The sequence below is a fragment of the Marmota marmota genome, unplaced genomic scaffold (assembly GCF_001458135.2).
Source record: "Marmota marmota marmota unplaced genomic scaffold, marMar, whole genome shotgun sequence".
Classification (NCBI taxonomy): domain Eukaryota; kingdom Metazoa; phylum Chordata; class Mammalia; order Rodentia; family Sciuridae; genus Marmota; species Marmota marmota.
Genome location: NW_026000000.1, coordinates 8623950 through 8650020, shown reverse-complemented (window position 1 = coordinate 8650020; position 26071 = coordinate 8623950). Strand labels below are relative to the sequence as shown.

Sequence of the window (26071 nt, the reverse complement as noted above, 5' to 3'; positions counted from 1 at the left end):
TTATTAGTACATTATTCTTAGATTGTTGCTATACACTTTAGCTGTCATCTTTTTCCACCCATGAAGTTACATAGTCATGGAGCTCATGGATGCAAATCTTTGCCAAGTGATTCAGATGGAACTAGATCATGAAAGAATGTCCTACCTTCTCTATCAGATGCTGTGTGGAATCAAGCACCTTCATTCTGCTGGAATTATTCATCGGGTTAGTAGAAAAAATTATCACCATATTTCTTTTTTAAATCATTGAGCTGAAATTTACATAACCAAAATGAACCATTTTAAAGTGTACAGTTCAGTGTTAAATATTTAAGCCATTTACAATATTGTGCAAACACCACCTATATCAAAACTAAATATTTTTGTCACTCCAAAAGAAAAATCCCTGTGTCCCGTAAGTAGTCATTTGACATTACTGACTCTCTAGCACCCACAATCATACTGATTCACTTTCTGTGTCTGTAGAGTTACTTGTTCTGTGAATGGAATCATATGATATATGATCTTCTGTGTGTGGCTTCTTTCATTTAGCATAATATTTTCAAGATTTGTCCATGTTGTAACATGTATCAGTACTTCAATCCTTTTTATGACTGAATAATATTTTATATACACTACATTTCACTTATCTATTCATCAATTGGTTATTTCTACCATTGAGCTATTACAGGTAGTTCTGCTATGACTGTTGATGTGCAAGTATTTGTTTGAATATCTGATTACAGTTCTTCTGGGTATATATGCCTTAGAAATGGAATTGCTGGGTCATATGCAATTCTGTGGTTGATTTTTTTTTTTTTTTTGGAGGAACCATCAAACTGTTTTCCAAAACAGTTATACCATTTTACATTTCCAGCAGCAGTATACAAAGATTCCAACTTTTTTACAACCTTGCCAATATTTGTTGTCTGACTTTTTGCATCTAGTCTCCATAGTGGATACGAAGTAATTTTATTGTGGTTTTGGTTTGCATTTCCTTAGTGATTAATGATGTTGTTGTTAGTCAGCTTTTTGTAACTGTGAATGAAATACTGGGCAAGAACGACTTAGAGAAGGAAAGGTTTATTGTTGGCTTCACAGTTTCAGAAGATTCAGTCTATGATTTGTCGTCCACATTGCTCTGGATCTGAGATGAGGTAGAACATTATGGCAGAAGGGTATGACAGAGAAAATCTGTTCAGTTCATGGCAGCAGGAAGCAGAGAGGGCAAGGAAGGTACTGGGGAGAAAATAAACTCTTCCAGGATATGCCTCCAGTGACCTAGTTCCCCTGACTAGGCTCCACCTCCATTCAGCTCTCTGTTGATTAATCAAAGTTAATGAGGTCTAAGCCTCATGACCTAATCATTACCTCAAAGCCCCACCTCTGAACCTTACTGCATTGGGGACCATGCTTTCAACAGATGAGCCTTTGGGGGACATTCTGGATTCAAGTCATTAACACAGATGTCAAGCATCTTTTCATATGTTTGTTGGCAGTTTTTGTATCTTCTTTAGAGAAATGTGTGTTTAAGCCCTTTTGCTTGTATTTTAATTGAGTTATTTGTCTTTTTGTTATTGTTTTAGAAATTCTTTATGTACTTGATATAGTGAGCCTTTATGAGACATACAATTTGTAAGTATTTTCTCCCATTCCATGGCTTGGCTTTTCATTTTGATGGTATTCATTACTGTGTTAAAGTTTTTCATTTCCAACAGTTTTTGTTGTTGTTTTGTATGTATTTTTGGTGCAATATATAAGACTCCATTTATAAAGATTCAGCCTTATGTCTATAAAACTTTTCTACTTAGCTCTTACATAGGCCTTTGATCATTTTGAGTTCATTGTTATATGTGGTATAAGATAAAGGACCAACATCATTTTTCCACATGTGGGAGTCCAGTTGTCCCGGTTCCATTTGTTAAAGAAACTTTTCTTTCCCCCAATGAATGGTCTTGGCACCCTTGGTAAAAACCAGTTGACCACAAGATACATAGTTTGATTTCTGGACTTAATAGTTCCATTTCATTGGTCTTTGTGTCTGACCATATACCAGCACATTATTTGGATCACTGTAACTTTGTAGTTTTGAATTGGGAAAATATGAATCCTCCAACTTTGTTCTGATATTTTCATATGTTTGTTGGCAATAATGTTTTGAATGTTTAGGGCTCCTTATGATTGAATATGAATTTGAGGATCAACTTTTCCATTTCTGCAGAAAAGGCCATTGGAATTTAAGTAAGGATTTTTTTGAATATGTAGGTTGTTTAAGAAGTTTTGTCGTCATCATACTAATTTGTCATCATAATAATACTTAGTATTCTAATAGATGAACATGGGATGTCCTTTCATTTTCTTATGTTGTTTCAAAGCCTGCTTGTGTTGTCATAATAAAATACTACAGATTGGATAGCTTTAACAGTGGAAATTTGTTTTTTCACATTTTTGAAGTTCATAATCAGGTTGACAAAATATTTGGTTTCTGATAAGGTCTCTTTTTTGCTTTCAGATAGCCATTTCTCTTGCTTTGTCCTCACATGGCTTTTTATCTGAGCATATGTGGCTAAAAAATGCTTTGGTATCTCTCTTGTAAAGACACCAGTTCATTTGGATTGAGGCTTTACACTTATGACTTATTTTAATCTTAAGTACATATAATATCCTATCTCCAAATAGAGTAAGCACTGGGGCTTAGGACTTCATAAGAATTTGGAAGGGAACAAGGTTTAGTCTATGACATAAATTTCCTTTAGTTTCATTTAGTATTGTCTTGTAGTTTTCAGTGTGTATAAGTCTTTCTCCTTAGTTTATTCCTAGGCATTTTATTCTATAGGATGCTATTACAAATGGAATTATGTTCTTATTTTCCTTTTCAGGTTATCAATTGCTAGTATATAAAAACACAACTGATTTTTGTGTGCTGTTTTTTTTTCTTTTATTTTGTCCAGAGTTGCTGTTTGCAACTTTGCAGAATTTGTTTATTAGCTTTAATTGTTTTAATGGATTTTTTAAATGATTTTCTATATATAAGATCATATATCATCTGCATCCTAGTTTTACTTCATCCCAATTTGAATGTTTTGTTAACTGCTCTGGCTGGAACAAATATAGTGAAAGTGGACAACCTTGTCTTCTGATCTTAAGAGAAAAGTTTTCAGTGTTTAACCATTGTATTCATCTATTTTCCATTGCTATATCAGAATACCTGAATCTTATTAATAGAAGAGTGTAACTCACTCTTTTGGAGACTGGAAATCCAAGATTGGGTGGCTTCATCTGTTCGGCTTCTGACATGGGCCCCCTTGACTGGATCACAGCATGGCAGAGAAATAAAAAGGGAACCAACTGTGTGCAGAAGGAACCAGATGTGGAGTATTCTTACTTTTTTAACAACTTACCCTACTGAGAGCTAATTAACTCCACAACACCAGCTTTTATTTCTTCCTAGGGCAGTGTCCTGATGACCTTATTACCTTTCATTGAGCCCTACCTCTAATTACAGTTTCCACCACCTCAATATTGCCATATAAGAGATCAGGCTTTCAGCACATGAATGCTTGGGGGGCACACTCAAACCATATCCAAACCATAGCAACTATTAAAACCCCATATTAGCTATGGGGTTTTCATAAATGCTCTTCTTCTGATTGCAGAAGTTCCCTTTTGTACTGGGGTTAGTCACACTGTATAGTTAGAGAATAAAGGCCATAATAGACTTCCCTTAATTCATATGCCAGCCATAACTCAGGGATCTCCAGGACCATCCTCACTTCAGACCAACTGGCTACAAATTCACTGTTTCCCTACAACCTCCCCAAGCCTGGAGAATTTACTGGAATGACCCATAGGACTTCCAAAAGCGCTAAACTTAAGTTAATTTTATTATAGGAAAAGGGTACAAATTAGTGATGTTTTAGACTAGCTTTGGTATCAAAATGATGTTGGCCTCAAAATGAGTTAGGAAGTATTTCCTCCTGTTCTTTGGAAGACATTTAGGAAAACAAAACTATAGAATTTTTTTTTTTTTTTTTTTTTTTTTGGTACTGGGGATTGAACTCAGGGGCACTTGACCACTGAGCCATATTCCAAGTCTATTTTGTATTTTATTTAGAGACAGGGTCTCACTAGCTTGGCACCTCGCCTTTGCTGAGGCTGGCTTTCTTAATGTAATAAAGTTGAGCTAAGAAGAGACGCATTGGGATCTGTTACCTATGATGACCACATTTATCTTAGATTAGGTAGTGTGGGAAACTCTGAGATATTCATGAAGAAGTTTATTGGGGAGTTTCTTTAGAATCAAAATCCCAGGGGGGAATAAAGCAGTAAAAATGGATAGAGGGAGAAACTGAATTGAATGCAACCACTTCAGAGACCTCAGCTGGTGACCCAACCAGCCCATTACGCTGGGAACAGCATGATCTCTGTGGTTGAGAACAGTGCCTGGAGATATTTTCTTGAAATCTGTCAACAGCTGTCATGCCTAGAAATTGAGAGAATAAGTACCTCAAACTGGTACCAAGAATCTGAGCAGGCATCACAGAATCTACTGCAGACCACCCCTTGAGCTGCTATTTTCCTTTAAAAAACAAAAACATAAGCTGTTGAAACTGCTTGTACCAGATTTTTGTTTGGCCCCTTTTCCTGGAGCAACTTCCAAGAAGTTTAATGTAATTAAACTAATTGCAGCTAATCTTGAAGGCAGAACTGGTACTTATCTCTCAATTCTACTGCTCATTCTAGATTCACCTGTTCTCTGCTGTTCTGTGATTAGTTGCTTGATAAAATAAACTGATCTTCCATCCCTTAAGAGTTCAGTGCAAATCAGGGTTGGGAGTGGATTTTCACATAGTTACTCAAAGACCCAAGCTGAGTAATAATACTTCACCATCTAGACAGCAGAAGAGAAAGCTGGGTTATATGCATTAGCTTTTCTATGTTGGGACCTGAAATGGTACATATACTTCTGCGCAGAGCCTATTGGAGGAACTGCCCATAATTGTAAGGGAATTGGAAAATATGAGGGGAACAGACTTTAGAACATCAGTGGGCACCAGTCTCTGCCACAGTCTACCCTATTGGTTATCAGACATTCCTTTGTTCTCTTTTTTTCCATACCTCTCTAATGGAGATAACCCAAAGTCCTATTCCATCAAAATGTTTAGTATCTACATCAGTCCAGACATTGCTTCCTTTGGTTCAGTAATACAGGAACTGGAATGGCCAAATTATCTGTCCATCTCCCATGTCCTCCCTGCAAATACCTCAAAATGGTCAAACCACAATAAGCAACCTCATTTGGAAACTAAAAAAATTAGTCAGTTGCAGTTGAAATTCTGGGCATTGTGAGGGTTTCTTGCTCTGGGGTGGTGAATAGTCTGTGGTTAAGCCCTAAATCTGATATCTGTGAGGAACAACCTATCTGCTATTCTCTGTGATACCTGACTGTACCTGGTAGGAGAGTTTTCCTTTTGTTATCCTCCTTGAATGTATCTGAAGTGAGTAATGAAGGATGTGTTCTCCTTGGGGGTTGCTCAGCTTTCTCAGCCTATTTCATGCTAGTAGCTCTTCCCACTTCTGCCAATCAAAAATGTTTCCTGACATTGCCACATGTTCCTTGGGGCAAAATTGTTTTGAATCGAGAGCCACTGTCACAGTCAGAATGGTCACAGACTTAGAGAGGTTTTTGACCTACAGTGAACTCTCTCAGAAATATAAAAGGAATCATGTGTTTTTGATAGATCTTTTCAAAGCATATTTGTCAGCTCATAGGTCCTATATTGGACTTATAAGGTTAGCCTGAGTCTTCCTTTAAATTTTCAGACTTCTGTTGGCAGAGTGAAGCAATTTCTTCAATTAAAAGATTTTTACATGGACTGGCAATGTGGTAGAACACTTGCCTAGCATGCACAGGCCGTGGGTTCAGTTTTTAGTGCTGTGAGAAAAAGAAAAAAAATTTTGCAGTCTTTTTCCTTTGACAGCTTTCAGAATTATGTGAAAATGATACATAGAAACAAACCCAAGATATCACTGTTTAAAACAACATTTATTGTTTGCTCAGGCATTTGCAGGGTTGACTGTGTGTCACTGCCCAAACCACGGGTCAGCGTCAGGTTTGTTCTACTTTCAGGTCTCAGCATCTAGGTGAAGGATTGCTTTCAAGGGACATCCTTTTCCCATAATGGTAGATGAGTAAGAGCCACACTAAATCACATTTAAACTTGTCTTCAGATCTCATGAACATCACATTCTCTCCACACTCCATTGAATAAAATAAGTCACGTGGTTGAACTCATCAAAAGCATGAGGAAACCAACTCAGGCAGACAGGAATATTTGCTTAACTATCTGCCATCTAGTAGTATATAGTTTTTTCCAAAGTGGTGAAACCCTAAAAGTCTAAACCCAGTTCCCTTTCATTTCTATTTTCAAAATGGCCAGTTCTTTCAAAAGTAACCAAGAGTCACCAACACAAACAATTGAAATTTTATGTTCCAGTCTCACACAGGTCAGCAAACTTTTGCTATAAAGTCCAGGTAGTATTTCAGACTCGGTAGATAATAGTCTCTTTCACAGCTAAAGGATTCCGCCATTGTATCATAAAAGCATCCACAAACGATATGGAATTGAGTAAGTGTGGTTGTGTTCCAATAAAACTTTCTTTATATAAGCAGGCAAGCCTCAATTTGCCACCTGTCCTAGATCTTCAGGTATGTTATGCAAGTGTTGTGCGAATGACAGTTTCATGAATTGTTTTGCTATTGGATGTTTTGGATCATTTTTCTACCTTTGATATTAGTTTCTCTGGTGTTTAATGACTAAACCACAATTGTGTATTTTTATACAGTTTGCATAGAATACAATTCATAGAATTTACCAGTTGAGCATTCTTAATCTATAATCTGAAATACTTCAAAATCCAAAACTTCTTGGGCATCATGACAGCATTCAAAAAATTTTAGATTATGGAGCATTTCAGATTTCCGATTTTCAGATTAGGAATGCTTAACAGGCAAAGTAACACCCCATTTCTGACATCACTTTCAGTGTCAGTCAGAATAGACTAAATTTTGATGAAAGATAACAAATTTTGAACTCTCAGTGACTTAACACAACTAAAGTTTATATTTTCTTACTATGTGTCCAGTGCAGATTGTAGTAGAGGAGGGACTCTGCTTTACAAAGATGCTCATCAGCCCATGCTGCCAGCAAGTCCACTATTTGGAATGTTCCTAATTGCCAAAGCAAAGGAAATCACCATAAGTATTGTGCACTGATCCTTCTTTTTGCTTCCATTAAATCCCACTGACCAGACCTACTCATATGGTCTTGTCTAACTAAGGAGGTTGAAAAAATGTGGGCAAAAGATGGAATATTGGGTTAGTTCAACTGCCTCTTCCACAAATTCACGTAAATTCCGAATTACTCTTCTCATACATAGTTAACAATGTTACGTCTATAGAAAAATACTGATATACAAGGATGAATTTCAGTTAATGCTCTTTGAAGTGTTTTTGACCAATTATTTTTTCTTAATAAAATCTATTTTAAAAGAGCATATTTGCTCTGGAATCTTATTTCTAGACGAGAATGCACTAGTAAAAAGAGCCAGTAATCTTCAACCATCATAAATAGATATCAAAATAGTATGAAAGCTTATGTTTATTCTTGAATATGCAATATTACTTTCCTGAGATATTATATTTTAGAAATATTAGCAGTCTTACATTTGTAGAAGAGAAATAATGAAATTTTTATACTCTGTTTCACCAGGCCTTGTTGAAATCTTTGTATATTTAATTTCATAAAGTGATTAGCTTATATATCTTCTAAACCCACCTATAATTACCCTTCAAAATATGTTAGGGACATCAGACATGTTTTTCTGGATGTATACATTACAAAATTAATCTTTCAGACTAACTTTTTTCCCTTTGGTGTTAATAATTGGTATTTAATATACGTACTATTCATTAATACAGGTAATGCAGTGTATTTGTGTTATAGATATATGCTTTTGTTTTATTTTCATAGTAGAATTCATCAAGGTTAACAGGCACAGTGTATTGAATGTGAAATGATGGGTGTTTATGCCACTGCCTTCTTTTAATGGGCATAGCACAGATTTTCTCCAGTTGAGATCATGTGGATAATTCTTTATAGACATTATTTAGTAGTATCAATAGCAAACAATTTTGTGGACTAGAGGCATCAAGACAATGTGCCTTGTCTCTCCAGGCAGATAAAAATTTTATGAGCAAATTTTTGTGATTTCATGTGGGAAGTCAGATGGGAAGTCTGATAAATGGCTGGCTATTGGGTCCTTTAAGACTGAGTATCATTCGAGTTCAAAAGGTCAAATTATATATGCCAGCATTGGCAGAATGGCCCATTGTTGATCTGTATACGTATGTAAAGCTTATTGTGAGATTTTTTTTAGCCCATTAAATTCCACATTTTCAATTCTATTAATATTTCAGCAACACAGGTCATTTACAATAGGTTAGAAATTATAATCATAATCTGCATCTTATATATCTTTTATTATTATGTGAACAGAAATATAGTCATTTGAATAGAATACTGGGACAATATACTATCTCCCCTCTTCTCTTTTGCAGTATTAGTATTAAACCCAGGGGCCCTGTACCACTGAGCTACCTCACTAACCCTCTTTATTTTTATTTATTCATTCATTCATTCATTTTGAGGCAGGGTCTCACTGCTGGGATTACAGGCCTGCACCACCATTCCCATCTAGTATCTCATATAATACGTATATGTGTGTGTGTGTGTGTGTGTGCGCGCGCGTGCGCCATCCCACAAATAGGACATTGGACACTTGTTATGTAATATACAAAGAAGTGATTTTTTTTAATTTGTTCTAATTAATTATATAGACAATAGAATGTATTTTGAAACATCATACATAAATGAAGTGAGTATAACTTCTCATTCTTCTGATTGTGTATGTTATAGAAGTACACCGATTGTATAATCATATATGCACATTGGTTAATAATGTCATTCATTCTACTATTCTTCCTACCCCTTTCCCTCCCTTCTGTCTAATCCAGAGTTCCTCTATTCTTCACTAGCCCTCCCTTTTATTGTGAATTATCATCTGCATATCAGAGAAAACGTTCAGCCTTTAGTTCTTAGGGATTAGCTTATTTCACTTGGCATAAAATTCTGCAGCTTCATCCATTTACTGACAAATGCCATAATTTCATTCTTCTTTGTGGCTGAGTAATATTCCAGTGTGTGTGTGTGTATACACACACACACACCACATTTTCTTTACCCATTTATTTATGCCATTCATTGAAGGGCACTGAGGTTGGTTTATAGTTTAGCTATCGTGAATTGAGCTGCTATAAACATTGATGTGGCTGTGTCAATGCAGTATGCTGATTTTAAATCCTTTGGATATATAATAAGTAGGATAACTGGGTCAAATAGTGGTTGTATTTCAAGTTTTCTAAGGAGTTGCCATACTGCTTTCCATAGTGGTTATACCAATTTACAGTCCCACCAGCAATGTATGTGTGTGCCTTTTCCCCCCACATCCTTGCCAGTACTTACTGTTGCTTTTATTCTTGATAATTGCCATTTTGACTGGAGTGAGATAAAATCTTGGAATAGTTTTGATTTGAATTTCTCTAATCTCTAGGGATGATGAACATTTTTTCTTATTTTTGTTGATAGATTTTATTTCTTCTGTGAAGTCTGTTCAGTTCCTTAGTCCATTTATTGATTTTTTTTTTCTTTTTGGTGTTAAGTTTTCAAGTTTTTTAAATATATCTTGGAGATTAGTGCTCGATCTGAAGTGTGTGTGTTAAAGATTTTCTCCCATTCTGTAGGCTCTCTCTTCACATTATTGATTCTTTCCTTCGCTGAGAAGAAGCTTTTTAGTTTGAATCCCATCCCATTTATTGATTCTTGATTTTACTTTTTGTGCTTTAGGGGCCTTGTTAAGAAAATCAGTTCCTAAGCTGACATTATGAATATCTGGGCCTAGTTTTTTTTCTATTAAATGCAGGGTCTCTGTTCTAGTGTCTTAAGTCCTTGATCCACTTTGAGTTTTGTGCAAGATGAGAGACAGGGATCTAATTTCATTTTGCTAATATGGATTTCTAGTTCTCACAGCACCATTTGTTGAAGAAGCTATCCAGTGTATGTTTTTGGTGCCCTTGTCTAGGATGAGATAACTGTACTTATGTGGGTCTGTCTCTGTGTCCTCTATTCTGTACTATTGATCTACATGTCTGATTTTGATGCCAATACCATCCCATTTTTGTTACTATTCTTCTGTAGTTGTAGTTATAATTTAAAGTCTGATATTGTGATGTTTCCTGCTTCACTTTTCTTGCTAAGGATTGCTTTGGCTATTCTGGGTCTCAGTTTTCCAAATGAATTTTATGATTGCTTTTACTGTTTCTATGAAGAATGTCATTGGAGTTTGAATAGGGGATTATATTAAGTTTGTGTAACACTTTTGGTATTATGTCCATTTTGACAATCTTAATTCTGCCAATCCAAGAGCATGGGAGAGCTTTCCATCTTCTAAGGTTAATTCAATTTCTTTTTTTAGTGTTCTGTAGTTTTCATTATATAGGTCTTTTACCTCTTTTGTTAGATTGATTTCCAAATATTTTAGTTTTTTGAGACTATTATGAATGAGGTGGTTTTCCTGTGTTCTCTTTCAGTGGATTCACCACTGATGTATTTCATTTATGGGTGTTAATTTTATATCCTGCTACTTTGCTGAATTCATTTATTAGTTCTAAAATTTTCTGGTGGAAAATTTTGGATCTTCTATATGTCCTCAGCCAATAGTGATAATTTGAGTTCCTGTTTTCCTATTCATATCCCTTTAATTTCTTTGTTCTGTTTAATTGCTCTGGCTGGAGTTTTCAAGGATGATGTTGAATAGAAGTGGTAAAAGAGGGCATCCTTGTCTTGTTCAAGTTCTTAGAGGGAATGCTTTCTATTTTTCTTCATTTAGAATGATATTGGCCTTAGGTTTAGCATATATAGCTTTTACAATATTGAAGTTTGTTTCTACTATCCCTAGTTTTTCTAGTGTTTTGAGCATGAATGGATGCTGTATTTTGTCAAATGCTTTTTCCCCAGACTACATCCCCAGACTCCCCCCACCTTTTTTAAATGTTTTATTTTGAGATAGAGCCTCACTGCCCAGGCTGGCCTCAAACTTGTGATCCTCTGGCCTCAGCCTCTCAAGTCTCTGGAATAATAGGTGTGTCCCTGCAGTTTTCATTTTTGACAAGTTGCCAATTTCCCCCAACATGGCTTTTTTTTTCCCCCCTTGCTGTTTGGGAATGGTATGGCTTCTCACAAAATCTAATATCTTGGACAATAGTTCTGGGAACATCAGGCTTTCTTCTTCCTGATGGGTTCTCATTCATTAAGGTATGCTAAGCAGATGTCTTGTTTGAAATCCAACTAATCGATGAGATCTTTTCCTGTCTTTACCTGCAAATTTGTGAATAATTTGTGCATTTACAATACGTATTATTCAAGTCAACAAATACCCATTTTTTTTTAACCTCAAGTATATTATTTGGAAACTAGACAGTCATGTTTATCCACGCCATCACTGAAATTGTTAAAGGTACCAGCTACTGTTCATGTAAAGCACATTGGCTGTACTCTTTTTTCCATCCAACTTTGCCAAGTGGTTTAGTTCATTCCAACAAAGACACATTTATTATCTAACCATTTTATGGTGAGAATTTATATCAAATCTGTAATAATGCGACCCTTTAACTTGTGTTTGTATCAACATTGTTGATTTCCAAGGACACTTGTGTAGTCTGTTTTCCTTCATGATACCTGTAGCTTAGAATCCAATATTTCAAAGGTGTACCAACAAGTTATAACAACAAAGAGATTGTGGGAAAAATAGCATGATTGTGGATTCTCTACCACTTCAAGCATTTGTAGAACTATCTCTGACTGCCAAGGAACAAAAGGATTTTGAGTAAATAACTAAAAATATCCAACTATATATTATTTGTACTCTGCATTAGGTGTAAAATGTTGTTTACATGTATATAAAATATTATATGTATGTACATACATGTGTGTGTTTGTATGTAGTCCATGTATGTGTTTGTGTGTATGTGTGTAAATGTATATAAATGCACACCTATATATATGGCTTGCTGTGAGACTGTTTCTCAATGGCAATATATTAGACAGGGCCTCAGCAGAAAAAAATGGCATATTAAACATGTATTTGAAGGGAGTGTAAAGAAGGATCTTTTTAAGGTGAAGGGATAGACGAAATTATGGGAACTAACCAAATAAGGTAAAACACTCAAAAATGACCAATAGAAGGTTAGTTATTGACCCCCTCATTATTTTCAGCTGCTAGCAAAACCAGCAAGTCCTGAAGCAGCAGAAGTATGGATCTGGGTGGGTATTCTGTCTTAGCCAGTTTGTAGCATATGCCATAAGGATCACAGAGAATAAATACCTTGACCTCTCTTCTCATTTCTTTTCTTTTCTTTTTTTTTTTTAATATTTTTTAGTTGCCAATGGATTTTTAACTTTGTTTATTTATATGTGGTGCTGAGGATCGAACCCAGGATCTCACACATGTTAGGCAAGTGCTCTACCACTGAGCCACAACCCCTGCCCCCTCTCTTCACATTTCTGACGATGCATTGGACAGGTCCAGCAGAAAACAAGGAAGGAAAACATAACCCTATTGACATGGTTCTTAGGGGTCTGCCTGCTAGAGCTCAAGGCAAGGTAGCAAGGGGCAAAGATGAATTTCCATGTTCAGAGAGCATGTATTACCTTTTCTGTGGCCAGGCTGCACATTACTATGCAATATACATTGTCCCAGTGCTCTATTTATTAGACAGCTATTTTCCAACATTGATAATTTGAAATATAGTGCATCCCTCAAAATAAAGTGACAGCCTAGTTCTAGAAAATACTTTCATGAATGCATTTCTTATAACACACATCAATTATATGTGTAATATTTTGTTCAGTTGAACATTGAGAAGTAACTTTCCAACAAAGTTGATGCCATTTTCATAGTGAATTTAAAAGTAGTTTCAGACTGTCTAATCATTCACTTGTTGCTTTTGTCAAAAGAATGGGCTTCTAAAAGCGTAAGAATTATTTCAAAGTTACCATGAGTGGTATATTTGTTACTCATTTCAAAATTTTGTGGGTCAAAAAACTGGTAACTTAGTATGCAAAACGAATATAATACTAATATGACTTTGTTTTACCATAGTAGTTCTTGTTTGAGCTTTAAGATGCCTTTCCAGATCTCTTAATCTTATTTGATTAAAAATTTCTAGCTAATAATAATAAAAAATAATTTCTAGAAATTATAAAATTATACTAGCTTCTTCTAATGACTAATAATTACTAATCTTTCTAAAAACTATAAATTTTTAAATTTACAAGTAAATTTTAAGCTGACTTCTCAGGTTCGCTTTTTTATGATGAAACTGTGCAGTAATATTATAATTAAGAAGAATGAACAGTTAACATGAATTGAAAGCTTAATTGTGAACTGCAGAATCTTTGTATATATCTTAGCAATCATTTCTTATTTTTATGTTTTGAAGGATTTAAAGCCCAGTAATATAGTAGTAAAATCAGATTGCACTTTGAAGATTCTTGACTTTGGACTGGCTAGAACTGCAGGAACAAGTTTTATGATGACACCTTACGTAGTGACTCGATACTACAGAGCACCTGAGGTCATCCTAGGCATGGGCTACAAGGAAAACGGTCAGCACACACTTTTTATTTGAAATACTCTTCAAATTTAGTTTTTTGTTATTGATGTTTATTAGGTTTTTTAGGTAAATATTTAAGTTAAATTGCATGGAATTAAATGTGTATCACTGTTTGAAATGTGTATCAAGTTTGAAAGTAACTATTATAAGTTTTATTATAAATGGGAAAACATGGGGGCCTTGTTAGTCTAAAATGCTAATACTTAAATCATCAGCACTCCCACTGGATAAAGAATTGTCTTAGCCTCTGAAAAAAGAACTATGTGTATGCTTTTTGCTTGTCCATAGCTTGAAAATGAGCAAATACTTCTATATACAAGGAAGTATATAGTGTACCTCAGAATTCAATCTTACTAGTAATTTCAGTGCCCATTAGTAAGGTTTGCTCTTATTTCCAATTCCAGGAAATCAAAGTTAATAGCAGAGCATTTAGTGTAAACTTTGAGAACTACAATAATGCCATTATGCAAAACTGATGAATAATTAAGAATCTCTTGGAGGAAACAATAATGTTTCATCAAAGCCTTGTGTCTAATCTTAAGGAAAAGGCATATAGTATTTTGTGTATGTATAGTGAATTAAACTATAACTTTCTAAGTGTGGTAATTTCATCCAAAATACTCCTGTGAAAAAACTGGAACAGTAGTTCACTTTGATTCAGGCAGCTATTAGTCAATTTTCAAGATTATTATTATTATTATATATTTATTTATTTATTTACAAAAGATACCTACGAAATTAGAATTTTAAGCCAGGTTTGGTGGTACATGCCTATAATTGCAGCAATTCGGGAGGCTGAGGCAGGAGGATTGCAAGTTTGAGGCAAGCCTCAGCAATTTGACAAGAACTTGTCTCAAAAAATAAAAAGGACTGGGAATGCAGGCCAGTTGTAAAGCACCCCTGGGTTCAATCCCAGTACCAAAAAAAAATTTTTTTAAAGACAGAAATTAGGATTTTAGCTTAATTTCCTTTTTGGTGTATGTGAGCTCAAAGTAAATATTTTAAACAGTGACTGTTAATCTTTTATTCTGAAGTAAGCATGCTATTTTGTTTTCTTACTTTCTACCTAAAAGTTGAAGTTTTGTTTGGGTATTGATAACTTCAGTACCAGCATGAAGATTGCTTCTGCACTCTTCTCTCATAAGAATTATGTAGATCATCTTATTGCATCCGCACCCTTCCCCAGAAAACTGAGTCAAGTGTAATACTTCCTTATGGTAACTACAGTAGCCTGCAAAGATTAACATAAATATTTCTTTCTTTTAATGACTACCCCTCCCCAGTTTAACAACTTTGTTTTATCTGTATTTTATTGCAGGCTACTTCAGACTGTTTTGGAAAGTGTAGGATAATCAAGTATATTTTAAAGTGCCTAATAGTAAGCAGTTAAACACAGCTCAGTTTTATGTACAAATTATAAAACTAAACTTAAGCCTTAGTTTCTTCACTGACTCAATATCTTCTCTGATACTAGTAGCTTTTAAGATCTTTGTGTTTAAAACTGTTTTTCTGAAGGTTTTCCACATCAGTTTCATCCTTGTTATTTAGCTACTTTCCTCTTTTCTGTAAAGTCTATGGAGAAGATTTATTCTTACAGATTTTGGGCAAAAATGAAAACCCTTAAAATTTTGTTCTCTGATCAATTGATTTATCAATGTTAACTTTTCCTGTAAAAAAATTTTTTTTTGGTACTGGGGATTAAACTCAGGGATACTTGGCCACTGAGTCACATCCTCAGCCCTATTTTGTATTTTATTTAGAGACAGGGTCTTACTGAGTTGCTTAGAGCCTCACTTTTGCTGAGGCTGGCTTTGAACTCGAGATCTTCCTTGCTCAGCCTCCTGAGCTGCTGGGATTACAGGTGTTCCTCTAAAATTTTATCCTCAAAAGTTGAGTCATACTAGAAATATAAAAAGGTTTGCATACATTAATGTGAAATTTTAGAGAAACTTTAGTACCAAAAATTATTCCCCGTTTATTTCCTAACATACTTCGGTGAATTGATGGTCTCCTTATAAGAATGTGCTTGAAAGTATAGACTTAAATTTCCTAAATCCTGCAACATGGATGAAGAACACATCTCTCTTAAATCTAGTCCTGCCCGTTTCTTCTTCTGCTCTTAAAGAATGTGGGCCTTCAAACTTCAAGACCCAAATCTAAGTTTCTAAGCCTTTTCCTTTTAAATTGCTCATTCTTTCCCTCTTCTATTAAACTTCAAGTACCTACTTTTTCTCCTTTTATCTGATATTCAGACCCAAAGGTATAAAATGTTAGAGTATGCGGTTAGTTTTAATAAATGGGTGGAAATCCCAAAATTGCCTCTTTCTGTCTAGCAGATTGTTTGCAGCATCTTGATTAGGGCTCCCTTTTCAAGTTGGCAAGGGTAAGTGCTAGGAAACTCTGCAATAAGAACTTTCATACTATATCCTACCAAAACTAATTTCTTAAATCCAAGCAGTTTGGTTTTATGAATTTGAAAAACCTTATGTAGAAAACATAAGAAGTATACTTTTCTTTACTCTGTTTTCTTCATTCTGTATGTACTTGTTCCTTTAGGGATAATAGAGTAAATGTAGAATGATGTTGCCAAGAAAATAATTGACTTTTAATTCAGAGTAAACATACCACTTATTAAATAAATAAATTTATGAACTCTGGTTTGAAATTTTCTGTAGAGCTTTACATTAATTTTTTGTAATTATTCAGAGACATTTTTCTATTAAATATTTTAATAAGATAAATTACGCTGCTCATGCTTTTTCTTTTAACTTTTAAAGAAAGAGTGTAATGCACAGTTGAGCTTCAAAATAATGTATAATATCATAATTTTACTATTTTATGTACATTTTAGCCTTATTTATAGTTTGTGTTTGATTCTCTTATATTTTATAAACAAATTCTCAGTTACAAAATATACAGGTTTTATTTCTGTGCATAGCTCTCACTTTAAAATTAGATATGTAGTTAAAATGCCACAATTTGTTTTCCTTTGTGAACCAAGCTTTTCACAAAGTATTTTGTTTTTGAAATTATTTCATTAGCTGAAATTAAAATCACTTTCTTTTTTGTAATATTTTGCAGTTTTTATATAATGCAATCATATTCTGCTTCTTTGATTTTAATGACCTTTTGCTTTGCTTTTCCTTCTTTTGTGCTGCAAACATAGTGGATTTATGGTCTGTGGGGTGCATTATGGGAGAAATGGTTTGCCACAAAATCCTCTTTCCAGGAAGGGACTGTATCCTTGTGCTGCTGCAGCAAATTATTAGTTAGGTGATGAATTTCCTTATGTTCTTTAATGAAAATGAATATGCTGCATTCATACATACAGGTTTTTTTAAAAACAGACATAAACTTTGTGACTGTTATAGTTCAAAAAATTGTTCAGATAAGAAGCTGAAATATTTGTAGGCTGCATTTGGCAGTAGGACATACAGTCTCTGCTGGTAGTCAGAGCACATTCACTGTCACTCATTTTTATTTTATATGCTTTTTATGATTTTAAAGTATACATGGTGTGCGTGATTTTTTTTTACTGTTTATATATTTCTTTTTATTTTAACCAAAATCTTTATGTTAATGTCATTGCATTTTGTTTTCAGTTGACATTTGGTCAGTTGGGTGCATCATGGGAGAAATGATCAAAGGTGGTGTTTTGTTCCCAGGTACAGATCGTATCCTTATCTTTGGCCTAAAATATAGTTTCTAAAGGTCAAAATGTATGACAGTACTTCAGCTCCTTCAGGTATAATGTATTTTGTCTCTCCCTAATATCAAGTATTGCTAAATTACTCTTTCAAAATACCACCTGCTATTGACATAGACTTTCTTTTCCCTCATTTATTGTTTTCATATGTTAATTCTGAAAAGTCCTCAAGTGTAATTATCCACAGTTACTTGCTGGCTTTGAGTTGATTTATTTAACCTACATTTAAAAAATCATGGCTTGCATTAAAAATTTATAATAATTTATACACTTGAGTAAGTCTAGAAATACTTAAGAATTACTTTGAGCTTTGAAATTTTCTGTTGCTGCTGGCCATCCTTTTGTTTTGTCCCCTCACTGCCTTTTTGTTAATGTTTTGTGTGTTTTGTGTCTTGATTGTTCTCATTACTCAACATAACATACTGATTCTTTCATGTGAGAATTTGAGCAATAGTAGTTTTATGTGGTGATTATAAGATTTACATTCATGCTTTTTTTTCCCATCTGACTACTTTTAGTGTTTACATCAGTAGGGATGTATTTATCAACAAGTAATTGTTTCAAGAAAAGGAATGGAAATATTCACCAGGTTACAGTAAAGAGTTTTAGGCTTAGAGTATAAACACTAGGAGGAATAAGATCTGGGAATTCTAATCTTAAAACTTACTGAAATACTGAATCTTTTTTATACACTTCAGAGCATTAAAAAAAATTAATGTAAGCTAAACAAAAAATAGCAAAATAAAATACACTTTTATAAAAAGTCATTTTTATTTCTGTTTATTTTCTGTTAATTTAGAAAACTCAAAAAAAAAAAAAAAACAGAACAGATTATCCTTTAGGAAATACATTCACATTTTCTGATAAGCTGGAAGAAAAGGCAGATTCTATATATTAGGATTATGTACAGTTTGCATTTAGAGAGTCTATGAGTAGTAATGATAATACTGTACATTTATATTTATTTATAACTTAGAATTTGTGAGTTTAAACTTCCATTTTGGGGGTAAAATTAGTATTCATATATACATACATGTGCACACACACACAATAAATAAGGTTAACAACTTATTTATTGCTCATTTCTGTCCACCTATAATCATTGCCCTTTGCAAGGTGGCTGTGAGATATATGAAATTTATAACTGCCACATTCTTTTTATAAAATTTTTTAAATTTCCATTTTGTATTTTAATATGAATATTGACTAATGTGTTGAATATTAGAAGCAGTATTTTTCTTAGCTACTTGATATTAGATATTGATCAGTGGAATAAAGTTATTGAACAGCTTGGAACACCGTGTCCTGAATTTATGAAGAAACTACAACCAACAGTAAGGACTTATGTTGAAAACAGACCTAAATATGCTGGATATAGCTTTGAGAAACTCTTCCCTGATGTACTTTTCCCAGCTGACTCAGAACACAACAAACTTAAAGGTAATTTTTATAAACATATACATCAAATTCCATTTGTGTGTGCATTTGTGTATTCATATTCTTATGGGATACAATCAAAGATTATCTCTGGGTGGAGAAACAAAATGAAATTTTAGTTATTTTTATCTTTAATCTTATACTGTTTATTATATGTATGATCTGGTTTTAAAGTTAAAAACTATACTTTTAAAAACGTGCTTCTTAAATGACACTCTCAAGTTTGTGGAATCAGTGATAATTTAGGAATCTTTACAAATAGGTACACATTAACATCATTATTTTTACAGCCAGTCAGGCAAGGGATTTGTTATCCAAAATGCTGGTCATAGATGCATCTAAAAGGATCTCTGTAGATGAAGCTCTTCAGCATCCATACATCAATGTCTGGTATGATCCTTCTGAAGCAGAAGCTGTAAGTTTTTTTTTCTCCATGTTTGAAGAACAGAGTGCATTCTTAGAGTCAGAATTAGTTAGGTTTGGAGGAAACTTTTGAAAATATAGACAGATGATGATAGTGCTTTTCTGTGTTTGCATGAAGATTACCTTAAGCTAATGGGCATTCCCCAGGCATCTCCTACACAAAAGTAAAGTTGCCTCCCTCTGTGTGTCTCACTTTCTGGCCTTGCCACCTGATCAGAGGAGCTAGGATGGGGAGTGCTCTGTGGAACATCCTAACTTAGTTATAAAACAAATAATCATATCCCAATTCTATGATATAAATAAAATGTGAAAATTTCAAAAGCTAGAAGAAAAAGATAAATATTTCTTCCTGCATTGCAGGAGTCTTCCAGAACTAGTTTACATGAGAAGTTTGTTGATGATCAATCAGTCTTGCATTTTTCAAGTCTTCTGTTTGACTAATGTTTCAAGTAATTATAAAGAAGCATATACTCCCAGTAAACTGACTCAGTTATTAATTATCACTTTTTATTTTTCAGCCACCACCAAAGATCCCTGATAAGCAGTTAGATGAAAGGGAACACACAATAGAAGAGTGGAAAGGTAATGTTCATTAGATTCTTAGAAAAATAAGAAAGTATCTGGCATTTTGTAGTGATTTATTTTTTATCCTAAGGAAATTAATGATATTTTCCATTTTCATAACTTATATTTAATAATTTGATTATTCTTTTTACAAAAGTGTAAAGTAAGTCTCCTTCCCGACCTGATTTAGTCTTGATTTCCCAAGTTCTCCACCCCAAACACATTAGTGTTTTCTTCTGTAGTCTGTTTATACAAATGTGTTCAGTATCTCCACCCTGATAAGCTTTTTTGTTTGTTTGTTATTTTTGGTACCAGGATTGAACACAGGTACATTTTACCACTAAGTTACATCCCCCAGCTCTTTTTATTTTATTTTATTTTTTTTATTTTGAGACAGAGTCTTGCTAATTTGCTGAGGCTGGCTTTGAATTTGCTATCCTCCTGCCTAAGCCTCCTGAGCCAGTGGGATTATAGGTGTTTAAAATCATTTGTACATTAGTACATATTTGTATCATTTTTTAATCACAAATGATTTTAAACTCTGCACATTTGCTTTGCTGATATGATTATACCTCTTAAAGATGACTCTTGGTCCACATAACTGCTTCATTTGGTTTAATAGCTGGTAAATGTTGTTCAGTAATCATGTGTCACAATCTTTGTGTCCAACTTCCTCTTGAAGAGCATTTAAAGTAGGTCTTGTCTGTTACTCTTACAGACAGCTCGCTCTGTTGTATTCATGTGCACATATGCACAGTATTTATGAAAACATGCCTATAAGAACAGTTCTAGATGTGCTGAGCCAAAGGCTGTTTTCAATTATTTCTAAATTCCTTTCCAGAGAAATTAACTGTAGTGTCTTTGCACATCTAATGTAGTAGTTTTAGTCTACCTTATTAATGCAATAGAACATTAATACTTCAATAGTCATGGAAATGTTAAAATATATATTTTTTAAAGCTCTCTTGGGACATTTGGGCTAGGTAACTTTTAGATCGTGTTTACCTCTATCTGTGTTGTTGTCATTTAGTGTTTGACCATTTTTGTAGCTGTGTGACTTTTGAGCAAATCTCTTGACACCCCCTTTTTTATTTACCTTAAAATGGAGGCAGAAGATCTGTTACAAAGAGCTAACTAAGTATCTTGGGCAAAAGAAAATAGGGAGGTATAACCCTATCTGTAAATTTATTTTGGAAAGATTGGATTTGATACTTATTTTCTCTGAGTTGAGCTTAGGAGACTCATGGTTAACAGAGCACAACAGAATGATAGACTTAAGTACAGCCTAGTGCATCTGAATATGTACTAAGTAATATACAAGTATATAACTCTGGACCCAAATAGTTATTAAAATATTCACCTGATATTTTTATATCCCATTAATTTATAATAGACATTTATGGTATTTCATAGAATTATGTCAGGAAACACTTCCAGTTGTACTATACCACTGATTTTAAAATGTAACCAATTTCAGAGATATTAAATTGGAAAAGAAACACATCTTAAAGGCATGGAATAAAGAATTTTCATTTACAGTGTAATGATATATTGTGGTCTTTCCATTATGCTAAAATGTTTAACTTTATTGTGAGTCTTTTTCTCTAGCCCCACATACACTTCTGTAGTTATATACAAACTGCCCTTTTCAATGTCTGCATTAGAGTTTAAGCTGTCAAAGCAGATAGAAAAATCCACTGCCAAAGCCATTTACTATAGATAGCTTTGCCTTATTAGTACTTCTTATTGGCTTTGTTTCTTCTGTCTGAATCCCTTTTCACAAACAAGTGCTTTTTATCTTAAAGAAAGAAAGAGAGATGTTTATTATTCCTTTTGTTTCTTAAAACAAACAAACAAACAACAAAAAAAAAGTCTATCAAGACTTTGTATTTTTCTTCTTCAAAGTCCAAGGTTACCATAGCAAGCAAAGATAGATATCTCTAGCTTCATTCCAGTATCTCCACTTACTTTATCTTTTGCCAACATAAATATTGTCATATCCTGTAGTCAGAGATTCTTTATAAGAAATTTAAACTTCAGAAATTATATAGACTTCTTGAATTTCCGTGCATCATTTTTGTCTTGTACATTTTTCTCACAAGAAGTTTCATTGCTTTTAAATAATTCTCAAGATTCTATAAACCAAGGATAATGACTAATGGTGGTAGAGCATTTACCAGAGGTTAGTCTTAAGTAGGTGTTCAGACTCAAACTGCACTCAGCATCACTTAGAAGAAAATGGGGTACAAGGAACATACACATCAGATAGCACCTTGTGTCTCTTCAGCTAAAGCCATTCTCACAGTGGTCTACATCTTATCCCCATGCCTAGAAAAAGACCAAGATTCCTATGGAGGAATGTTCTTGGCAGTGATAGCATGTCATGCTGGCACTACACATAAGGAGTTGAAGTGCACCTGCTTTTTGTTTTTAAATAAAATTTTGTTTATATTCCACTCTAATTAAAGAAATGTCTAGATTCTTTACAATGAGTATATGGTTGAGTACCTCCATTGTACCACACACTATTCCAGAGCTCATGAAGTAGAATTTAACAAGAGAAACACTTAATTCAAGCACTCACTGAGACAGAAGTAAATAAGTAAGTATCTTTAGTACAGAATGCTGGGTGATGTGGTAACAGTGTAGTATTAGGTGTTGGCAGAGAAAAAAGATAAAACTTCTGACCTCAGTTCTGTCCTTAAACCAACTTGCAAAACATTAATTACAGGTTACTGCAGAGGTTTTTACTTTCTTTGAATATAATTTGTGGTTGAAAATCAAGAAACCGTTATTAACACCCATGAATCTCAGGCTGACATGGTCCCTCTGTCACTATAAAGATAATATTTGAAATATTGTTAAATATATTTTACACTTAATGTGTGTAAAAATTTTGAATTAAAACATAATGTATATTGTGAGATTGGCTCTCAGACTTTGAAGTTTATTTTTTCCATCTTTTTCAGAATTGATATACAAAGAAGTGATGGACTTGGAGGAGAGAACCAAGAATGGAGTTATACGAGGGCAGCCCTCTCCTTTAGGTTGGTTACAATATAAATATGGTTGAGAGTCATTTTACTTCTTGCATTGTAATCTTCAGTGGCCTGAAACCTGCAGTTCTTTCCATACTTACTACCTTATTCAAATTACAATTGGGGTGCTTAAATTTGAAATATCAATATACTGTTGTCCTGATACAATGTACTGATATAATCAGTAACTGACTTCATAAAGTGCTTATCTTTTTCTCTGATACTGACATTCTATTGAAGAACTTAAGGCCTTTTTTGTTGGCATTGTTGCCTTGTATTTAAAGGAGAAATTTTTCAAAATTCAATATGTTTACCTTTATATAGTTTTAACAGTCTTTACTTTGGATAAATTGATTTGTTGAACTAAAGCAGTGCCATTAAGACCACCACTAGAAAGCATTCACTCTATGAAGAAAACTAGTTTATAGGAGTTAAAACATTTTCTTTTATTGTAAGTTAGTCTTAATTTAATTTTGGTTTATGTAAAAGTATAAAGAAATGAAGGAAAAGGTTAAATGTCAGGAAACATACATGTTAAGCACACAACATAATAACTAGACACTGGTGGTTCATATTCTTTATTTCATTCATCCCTCAGACTCTGAGAGATTATTATACACATTCTATAGATGAGGAAGCTAATATTTTAGGGGAAAAAAGTTTCAAAATCTATTAGGTAGAAGATAATGAAATAATTTCTGAATGTATTGCTCCTCGAAGCAGAGGTTAGGACAGTTATATGGAAGAGGTAAAATTTGATCTGAGCTTCAAAGGCTGAGTAGTATTTCTTTAGATAGGTTTGATTTTGAGTAAAACTATGCCATTTTAATTCTTCTAAGGATTAAATAAATGGTCTAAGGATTTAGTGTTCTAAGGAAAAAAGTGTATCATATCTAGCACTTTATTTATAGGTAAGATTTTTAGCTGTAGTTTCAGAAGCCCGTTTTGTTGTACTATAAACATAATTGTTTAAATAATTTTGGTAGCCTCCTTTGACATTTTTGGTTATATTTTATTAGAACTATGTATTTTAGGTCCTTTATCAGGAATGCAGTCTTCCAAATCTATAATATAGATCCTGTTGAAAGTATAAATTGGAAAAAAAAAAAAAAAAGAAAGTATAAATTGGTTCTGACAGCTTTTATCTGTTTGGGTAAAATTTACTCATAACAAATTAAAAGCTTGGATGGTATAGTTCTTATTTAGTTTTGTATTGCTGACATAGTGGTAGTGAAGTGAATTATTTGTGATGGAGGCTTGGTGGAATTTGGAAAGTCTTTTACTTGGCTCAGTTTTATACTTTGGCATACCATCATGGTAAGTGGCACATCTTAAATGTCATGTATTCTATCTCATGAGATAGAAAATTTTTTTTCTTCTTAATTAATAAGTGAATAGTTTAAATCTTGGATATCATTTGCTTATGGTCACAAAATAAGTAGAAAAGATAAAACTTGAGGCTTCTAGACATTTTCTGGATTCTCATGGCTTGCAATGAAGAATTTCAGTAAATTAGACTATAATAAAAATATTCAGGTCTTGATTATGTACAAAACCAGAAAGTGTCAGATAATTACAAAACCATTTCCACTTGTTCTTTAAAATGAATAATATTATTTTTCCCAGTGTATTGCCTACCTATAAATGTTTCAATTTGGTTGATAATGAAAATGAGTTTGCCTGTCTTGAGTGTATAGAGACTTGTCTGAGAAGGAAGTCACTCAATTATCTGAGATTGAAGAGTTTCCATAATATTGCCACACCGATATTTGAGAATTTGTTGTATGGCTTTAAATTTCAGAGAAAACAAGTCTTTTTTCTTAGGTATTTGATTTTCAGATTAACAAGTTAGTTAAGTGATACACTTAAAAGTTCATGTTTATCGGGTTCAGAAATTTGGTTAAAATGAAGGGGATCCTGAACTCTAGAGGCCTATATAAAAAGTATATATGTTGGGATTCTTTTTTATGATTTGAACGTTTTGATAAAAGTCTTAGAATTAGCTGTGTAAGACAAAAGAGTTATATACTATATTGTTCTGTCAGAAGAGGCACATTCTGTAATGTTGTAATTGATTGAACTATAAAGAGTATACAATCTCAGCTCTGCTTTGGCTGGGAACCCTATGGGCCTTTCTGGAACCCAGGAGGTTATCATCCTGTTCTTGCCTCACATCTTCACATCCTGCCATTCACATTTCAGCTCAGACCACCTGTGCTGCCCCTATGGTTCCATTCCTTCCATCTCTCACTTCCTTCTCCACTGCCATAAAGATTTGTCTTTTTCTATTACCTGCCTGTTTCCTTGTTAAATTTGAAGACAAACTTTCAGAAGAACTTCCGTATTTAAGTGTTTGTTGCTCATCATTAGACATAATCAAACCCTGAAATATGCTGGGCCAAAGAGTAGAGGTTTTTAATCTGCTTGGTTTCTGCATTTTTTGGTACCTGATCCTCACCCTCATAAATTCTGCTCAGTGTTTGGTCGGATACCATTGTTTTGTGATACTGGGGATTGAACCCAGGGTGCTTTACGACTGGGCTTGATCGCCAACCCTTTTTGTTTTTATTTTGAGACAGTCTTCCTAAGTTTCCCAGGCTGGCCTCAAACTTGTGATCCTCCTGCTTTAGCCTCCTGAGCAGCTGGGATTACAGGCATGCACCACTGCATTCAGCTGGTAGCATTGCTTTTATACAAATGTGTTCTTAATAATATTTCTGTAACTTAATTTATTCCAATTTGGAATGACCCTTATTTAGTTGATCCTTTGGTTCAAAATTATTTACCTAGTATGAGTTGCCATTAACACATCCCCCCACCCCTGGTGTCAGACCTTCCACCTTACCAGCCCAAACATCTTCAGAAGATTTCTCTCTCTAGGTCAAGTATTCCTATTACTTTTTAAAATCCAGAAAATACTTGTTAGGTACTACTTGGGAGTAATGAAACAGTTTGCACCAATCTTTATCTGGTTTGTAAATGCATATTTTATTTATCAAGTATTTATTAGAATTGAAATAAGACTGAGTTTACTAACTAGACCACTTGAGTTACCCTGTCAAGTCACATAACCTCATGCAAACTGGATCAGTTGAACTAAGGTCCCTCCCGATTAAAATGATTTTATTCTTT

At 33.9% G+C, this 26071-nt stretch overlaps 1 protein-coding gene across 6 annotated transcripts in view; it reads left to right on the top strand.

The window, feature by feature from the left end:
* The window catches only part of Mapk8 (mitogen-activated protein kinase 8), a 73242-nt gene that overhangs the window by 42120 nt on the left and 5051 nt on the right, over positions 1-26071 (top strand). For 4 of the 6 annotated variants that reach the window (XM_015498915.2, XM_015498916.2, XM_048807517.1 and 1 more), the window contains 7 exons: positions 67-205; positions 13598-13763; positions 17374-17445; positions 18735-18917; positions 19205-19329; positions 19856-19919; positions 22871-22948. In XM_015498915.2, coding sequence (XP_015354401.1) covers positions 67-205; positions 13598-13763; positions 17374-17445; positions 18735-18917; positions 19205-19329; positions 19856-19919; positions 22871-22948 — 827 coding nt within the window. Of the gene's footprint in view, positions 1-66; positions 206-13597; positions 13764-16937; positions 17010-17373; positions 17446-18734; positions 18918-19204; positions 19330-19855; positions 19920-22870; positions 22949-26071 lie in introns of all 6 variants that reach the window. The other 2 variants (XM_048807516.1, XM_048807520.1) reach the window with 1 other exon arrangement.